The 7,912-nt window shown below is 37.6% G+C and overlaps 1 protein-coding gene across 1 annotated transcript; it reads left to right on the plus strand.

The window, feature by feature from the left end:
- On the plus strand, positions 1 to 5,047 carry nrros (negative regulator of reactive oxygen species). Its single transcript, XM_057323157.1, has 3 exons — positions 1 to 482; positions 1,615 to 1,735; positions 2,894 to 5,047. The coding sequence occupies exons 2-3, from the start codon at positions 1,628 to 1,630 to the stop codon at positions 4,847 to 4,849; spliced, it is 2,064 nt and encodes a 687-aa protein (XP_057179140.1). The 5' UTR covers positions 1 to 482; positions 1,615 to 1,627; the 3' UTR covers positions 4,850 to 5,047.
- Positions 5,048 to 7,912: the final 2,865 nt, after the last annotated feature.

Consider the following 7,912-nt stretch of genomic DNA (forward strand, 5'->3'; position numbering starts at 1 on the left):
CGTGTTCTCTTGGTAGGGTTTGTGGTCTACTGAACAGGACTGAAATACAGTTACAAAGTTTGCGCATTATCGTTTGCTGACGTGGTTTTCATCTCGCGACCCGCGGTGATATATTGATATTGAATAGTTCATCCGTTTTTCCTCACGGAGCGCCCTTGACGTGCGCATATCTTGCGCAGCGCTCGCTGATCTGCTGAAAACGAAATACTTTTGCTGCTGTGGGATGTGGTCAGATTTTTTTTCGTCAAATACAACGTGCATATTTCTGACCTTGCAGTGGGTGTGTGAAAAATATGGCTTCATGTGACTGCGTTTCCGTTGCATGCTTGCTTCCGCAATTACTAAAGACAAGCGCAGAGATGCAGATGTGAGGCACTTTGCTTCTCCGAAGAGACCAAGCCAGAAGAACCTTCCCACAAACCGATGTAATGAACTAATGTGAACTTCACAGAGGAGCGGAGGGCGCGATCCTGGCTGCTGGGGTAAGAGCGCGCACGTTATACCCACGTGCGTGTGTTGTGTGTGTGTGTGTGTGTGTGTGTGTGTGTGTGCGTGCGTGTGTGTGTGTTGTGTGTGTGGATGTGTGCATTATCTAAAACAGAAATGCTCTGACTTGAATGTGAATGACAGATTTGTGTGAAGCTTTAATTCAGAGCTTGATGTCGAGCGCACAACTTGGGGGTTGACATTTACTTTTTAACAGCACAAATCTTTAACCACATGCAGGTTTTGGAAAATATTTATTGAAATGCTACTGGCCCAGTGTCTTCTGATTCAGACTTAAATTGCTATTTAAACACTCAGGCAATGCTTAAAATGTCAAGAGTCACAATTCATTAGGCAAGCTAATTAAATATCAAAACAAGTGGCATCTGCAAACAAATATCTTCCTTTTAGACATTTTCAAGTTTCAACTGGTTTTCATAAAAAAAGGTAATTCCTTTATGTAGTATTCATTGCAGAGAAACCAGGTGTTTATCATTAGCTAAATGGACTACTTCACTAATTCTTATATCTAGAGAGCGAAGAAAGAACTCCCAGTTCTCAAATGTGTTGTTTTGTCATTTAAAACTACATTTATAGTTTGCATAAAAAAGGGTTATTGTGCTATTTTACTTTAAAATAAAGGAAACTTGTTTTCTAACACAATGTTTTTTAAATAGGCCTACATTTTTAAATGCGACATTCACCTAGCATTAGGGTCACTGTATATATTTATCTATGATGACCGGGATGAACGCTTTACGTCAATCTGATTTAGCACCTCAAACTGCTCAAAGTCTAAAATCAAAAGGACCACCTTTGGCTTTTTGTTGATGTCAGTTTAGCCACAAGTTGACGATGCTTGTGCCACATAGGCCGCTACTGTAGGTGTCAAAGTTCGTTCTTTGTTTAAAAGTGTGGAATGTGAAAGCTCATAGTTTTTTAAAAGATTTGACATGACACCTTTTATCAATCTCATGAATCTACAAAATAATTATACAGTATACACTTATTGTTAGTAGTAGTAATAATAATTTGTGTATTATATGCGCATCACTACAGTGTTGACCGTATACATTTTACATTCTTGGGGACACATCGCTCTAACGCTCTAATCCACTTTCATTGCAGCGATCATGTTAAGATGCTGGTCTTTGGTCGTCCGTCCGTTCTGCTCTGTCACGCTGTGGTATCGATACTGGTGGTCCTGCTTTTAGCTTCTGGACATCCACAGGCCTTTTCCTGCAGACTCGTATGTAATCAGTTATCAATCTTGTTTTATTTTTAACTAACAAAAGGGACAACTAAATATCGGAATATTTACTCCCTTTAATGAAAACCAACATTTGGAATTTACTATAAAACTGTGATGTAATTTAAAAATAAACTGGTGGAAGTGAACATGCATCCAGAAGAAAATGTTAGATTTTGCCCTTTCATAGTCTGTTCGACTCATTTAGGTTTCATTTGAGTATTAACTTTGTCTCAGATAAACTTCTGTTTTAATGCGTGATTAGAAATAAAAAAGAAAAGAAAATTATACATAATTGCATAATAAACTTCTGATATTTTGGCAAATCATAGGAAAATATTGAGCAGCTTTTTCTACCTTATGGCCCAGTTTCACAGACACGCTTAGCTTAAACCAGGACTATGCCTTAGTTGAATTAAGATATTTATGTCGCTTTTATAAAAATGCCTTATAAGAATACATTACTTGTGTGCATCTTGAGACAAAACAATGGCACTGATATATTTTAAGATATTTCTGGGCAAGTTATATTCAGTTAAGGCAGGTCACACATTCATTTTAGTCTGGGACTAGCTTTAAGCCTTGTATGTGAAACCGGGCCTTTATGTTTTAAAATTATGTGCTGAGGTTGATTTATAATAAACAATTTTTTTTCTTAAATTATCCTTAACTTACAGGATCACTTTTTTTTTACTTGACCAAACATTTTTTATCATGTATATTAACTTGAGCAAGTGTTGTATTGTATATGTAAGTGTTCTTTTTTGTCCACTACACAATCACAGTTTCCTTTTGAAAATGAACCCTGGTTTCAGTACAAATAAAACAAAACAACTATTGTTATCCATGTAAACCACTAATTTACCCTGGTTTTGTTACAGTAACCACAGTTTAACAACGGTATTTGGAGTAAAAATGTGGTTTTACAAATGATAATCAATCTGGGGAAAAAACATGGTTACTACACTTTTACTATAATAGAATCCCCAGTGAATTTTTGTAAGAGCATGGTAGCAAGTTAAGATTAAAATTAGCCGACTGAACTCTAGTGGAAATTATCTGTCATCACGCTACCATTTACATCTCTGTTTCCATAATGTGTAAAAATACACTCTTCTTGTCTTAAATATTCTCTTTTCTCTCTTTCTGTCTATCTAGATTCAAAGCACAGCTTTGTGCAACAACTGTCAGCTCTCCACAGTACCAACCCATTTACCACAGCAAACCGAGGAGATCTTTTTAGACAGGAACCTTCTAAAAATTTTACAGGATGGTTGCCTCTCGAGATATCCTACTCTTCGAACCTTCAGCTGCGCAAACAATCATCTCAGAACAGTTGAGGAGAACGTATTCTCAGAATCACCTCTTATGGAAAACCTCAACTTTGCAGACAATGAGCTTCAATATGAACACAAGCAGGTGGCCCAGTCTTTAAGCTCTCTGACCCAACTAAAGACTCTTGATCTTTCCGGTAATGGCCTCACGGAGGACATGGTGTCCTTGCTCGTACAGAATCTGTCCTCTCTTGAGACACTTTACTTGTCGAGGAACGCCATGTTGAGATTAGACGAGTCAACGTTTAAAGGCCTTCATCAGCTTAAAGAGCTGAATGCAGAGAGAAACTTGTTGTTTGAGATTGACGGTGCTTTTGATCACATGAGAAAACTCGAGAGGTTGAATTTGGCGTTCAACTGCTTGCCATGTTTGGTCAATTTTGAGATGACTCAGTTGCGGGTCTTAAACGCAAGCCACAATTCCATTGAATGGTTCATAACCAATCAGAATATAAATGAGACATTTCAACTGGAGACGCTGGATTTGTCCGATAACCATTTGCTCTTCTTTCCGTTCCTCCCGACACGAAACCACATCCAGACTTTGATTTTGTCCAGTAATTTAATAGACTTTTACCAAGGCTTTTCAAATGACTCGTCTTTAAACTGGACCACCAGTGTTGAATACTACAATCTTGGACAGAATGTGGGGAACATAACGGCGGATCTCTGGAGCGAAAGCCTCCACGGAGATCTCTCCCATGTGAAGCTCCTGGACTTGAGCGAGAACAAGGTGAACTACTTTCCTGAGGGATTTATTCAACGGATGCCACGTTTGTACTGGCTGAAGCTGAGAAGCAACTGCTTGCAGTCATTCAGTCTGACACCTGAAGATCTACCGGTCACCGTATATGAACTGGACGTTAGCAAAAACAGGCTAACCGAGCTCAGAACAAGCCAACACTCCATCAGCGAGTTAAACAACCTCACACATCTGAATCTGAGTGCCAATGACCTACAAAACCTTCCACCCAGGATATTTTCCAGTCTACCAAGTCTGACGACAGTTGACCTCAGTCATAACCAGGTAGGCGTATGTAATTCTGAAGAATCAGAATACACAAGCTCTTCAGAATGTGTTGCGTGGTCCAACGTGGTTTCATTGAAACACCTCTACCTTTCAGACTGTAGCATTGAAAATATCCCATCTTCAGCATTTAAGGGTTTGGCCCTCACACACCTTGAACTCTCCAATAATCCTTATCTGCAGATAAAACAGGAATCTTTGGCAAGTCTCAGTAGCACTTTGAAGCATTTGGGACTTGGCAACACAGGTCTCCGAGACTTTGACTTCTCTCCGTACAGCCGTTTGAAGTCTTTAAACATCTCGAAAAACTCAATATCAGAGCTTCCTGCATCACTGATGTCATTAAACCTAAATCTTCTGGACCTGAGGGATAATATGTTGACTACTATTCCAGCAGAACACGCTGCCATGTTGGCTCAGAGACTGCAAGCCGTTTATATGAATGGAAATGCCTTTAATTGCTGCCATTTGGACTGGTATAAGACGTTCGGGGAGTATAAAGACATCAATGTTGTTGATCTCTCCGAAATTATATGTTTGGATTTAAACCACAGGTGGCATAAAGTTGTGCTCTTTGACGCAGTCCAGTGTGGTAACTTAAACTATGAGGAATCAATCGTGTGGTACATTCTCCTCTGCGCATCAGTCAGCCTTTCCATTGTGGGCATCTCTGTTATTTACCTGCTTACTTTCAAGCCTAAAATGTTGCCTCGTGTTATTAAGAAGAGGTGCTGGAGGCCCACTTCCTATTGAGAAACATGCAGTTGTAAAGCTAATGTAATGTGACTGTTAAAATGCGCTACTTACAAACTACTGGAACAGGAATAGGACACTGTATTGACCTCAGAGTTAGGCCACATTGGTCTGTGAATGTGTATATAATATGAATGTATATAATTTCATGCTCATTAAAGTTTGTGTTTATTAGACATTACATTTTTTTCCAAATGTTCATGTGTCTCCTTGTTTTAAAACTTAAAGTCAAGGTTGAACTTTCAATCATTTGCATTTATTTGTTTGGCAAGTGGTATTATACAAAGCAACCTACAGTGCAACCTACACCTTGTCATTGGTTGGTTGAAATTTTATTTTTAGCAAAAACACTTTTAGACAACAAGCTCGGAAATATAAGTGGCAACGTTTTCTGATGTAACTCTGAAATTATATATATTTAAAATACATAAACGATACATAACATTTCCCTTTAATAGGGCCTTTTAATAAAACATCTGCTGATGTGAAGCAGATTCTCTATGCTCACATATTTGCATTGCAAAGCAGCTTTAGAGAAAACAAAAAACATTTTGGAACAAACAATGAAGATATAAGAAAAAAGTATAGAAACAAGGGAGGAAAGAAATCAAAGAACACAGAAAAAAATTAAAATATATAGAAAACATGAAATTTGAAATGTTCTAACTGAAAATATCTGGATTGTATTCGGACTGTTAGATACATAGCGCTTTTAAGTGAGTATCAATACTAAAAAGCTATTTAAGGTAGTTCACCCAAAAATATAAAAAAAATTATTTCATGTCGTTCAGAATCTTCTTTCATTTGTGGAACTCAAATACGATATTTTTTTTAATTTTTGTGGTTTTGTATCCATACAATGGAAGTCAATGGGAGCCAATAATATTTAGGTAATATAGTAATTTGGTTACTAACATTCTTCAAAATGTTATGTTTTGAGATATACTGTATACTGGACAGAATTTTCACTTTTAGGTGAACTATGCCTTTTTGGGTGTTTATTTACTTTTCTGCTTAGCAATACTTTGATTGAAGTATAGCTGAAAATACATTGAAAAAAAAAAACAATATAAGATATAAAAGATAAATAAAAATATAAGATAAGATAATAAACATTCATTTGCACATATACATATACGTCTGTCCGTACATACGCAAAAAATACATCCATTCACTCACACACATAAACATAAAAAATCTTTAAAACGTTCAAGTACAACTGCAAAAAGGACCCTAAGCATCCACATTACATTCATTAAACAGTCTAATACCAAAAGGAATGGTAGAACTAGCATAACGTTTTGTCCTTGCTTTGAATAATGTCAAATTGCTTTGCTTCCTAAGAAGCCGACCAGTTTGTTCACCCCTGTTTGTTGGAAGAAGATCACGAAGGGGATGATCATTCTGGGCCATCTCTTGTTTAATTTGATGGTGGCTTGCTCTCTTCGACCTTGTAAATCAGGTAGATGTATTGATGTGTCGGTAAATCTCTCAATGAGTCGTTTTGCTCATGTATATTTCATGTGTAACCTTAATGTATTAACAAGGTTGTAGCTCATTTCGCCAATTTTGAAAGGTTCTCAAAATTTTATATAATATCTTTTTAGTTTTGTTGTTCTTAGAATGTAATATAATTAACATCATGTGCATATTGTGCACATAATAACTTGCAAATAACCCCCCCCCTTCTGACAATATGTTTATAACGTATAGCAGTAGGTCTTGGTTAATCTGCCATTTTAAATTTACTTTGATTTTTTTGGCGTCACGCAGTAAAAAAGTGGTCTTACATTTGCGTGACTGCGTTTTTGCAGGTTCGCAGAAGTTGTGCGTTACGAGCAGACGCTAAAAGTAACAAAGGAAACACGAAATTTCCTGTTTTGCTAAGACCTGTAGAAACTGCCCAGCTCTTGTTCTCATAGGGGGTGGTGTGGTTTTTCTCCATGCTGAGGTCTCGGAAGCAGTTGAAGCAGGACGTAAGGGATCTCATTGCACAAACTGTGCGTACTCATTTACTTAAAGACTCTTTTTCGAGAAGATCGAAAGCGAGATAAGCTTCTAATGCAACTGGGGTTAACATTCATGACCAATGGTACTAAGTAGCTTGTGCAAGAAAAGTGCAAACAACCTTGGATATGTACAGCAATATAAAACAGGAACACACAATGTCCCAACCGTGTGACATACAAGACAATCATGTGATTACCACAGTGAGTATCCACACTGACCAAAGCATGAGTTTATTTTCATATCATTCATCATAGACAGCATCAAAGTTGGACCACTAAACCTAAGTCAAACTGCCTCAGACCTACACGTCAGCAGGGAACCTTCTTCACGTGATTTTGTGGGCGAAGTCGAGCGGTAAACGTGAAAGTTAGGGCAAATGTCAGTGAGCATGGGAACCTGGTAGCGCGTGGCAGTGTGTATAAGTGCATCATCGCACCGAGAGCCATGTGTGCATGTTAAACCAGAGTGTAACCAGAATACCGCTGTGGTGATTCACTAGGTCATGGCGGTTTGAACACAGAAAAAGAGAAACTAGGGAGTGTGTTCACAGACGTGGGCTCTCAGCAGATGCCGTGCTTTGGATTTAGTCAATTTCAAACTTTCTTCATATGATTTTACATATTTTAGAGTTGAACAGGATTTTCGAATTAGAAATATGTGAAGGGACATGATTTTATCTATCAAGATTGTGATTGGATTGTGAAAAAATGGTAACTGGGGACGGGGGTTAAAAAGATGGGATGTATGAAGTTGTTACATTTCAGTTAAAGATGACAACTTTGTGTCTTATGCAGTGTGCAGTGATGTTGACAGTAATACCAAGAATCACTAGGACATTTTTTATTGTTTTGATAAATTCATGCATAACTTTTTAAGGCAAAAGTTGACTCGCCTCAACTTTTCAAGAAAGTGGAAATGTGCTTTTAGAAACTCTTGCAAAAGTAACACATTTGCATAGCAAAACAGATGTTTTTTATAACAATGTTTATGTTCATTTGTTGATGCCTATTCTTCTCCAATAAGTGAAAATACTTGCATCCAAGTTTGACATGA

The sequence above is a fragment of the Triplophysa rosa genome, linkage group LG23, assembly GCF_024868665.1.
Source record: "Triplophysa rosa linkage group LG23, Trosa_1v2, whole genome shotgun sequence".
Taxonomy (NCBI): Eukaryota; Metazoa; Chordata; class Actinopteri; order Cypriniformes; family Nemacheilidae; genus Triplophysa; species Triplophysa rosa.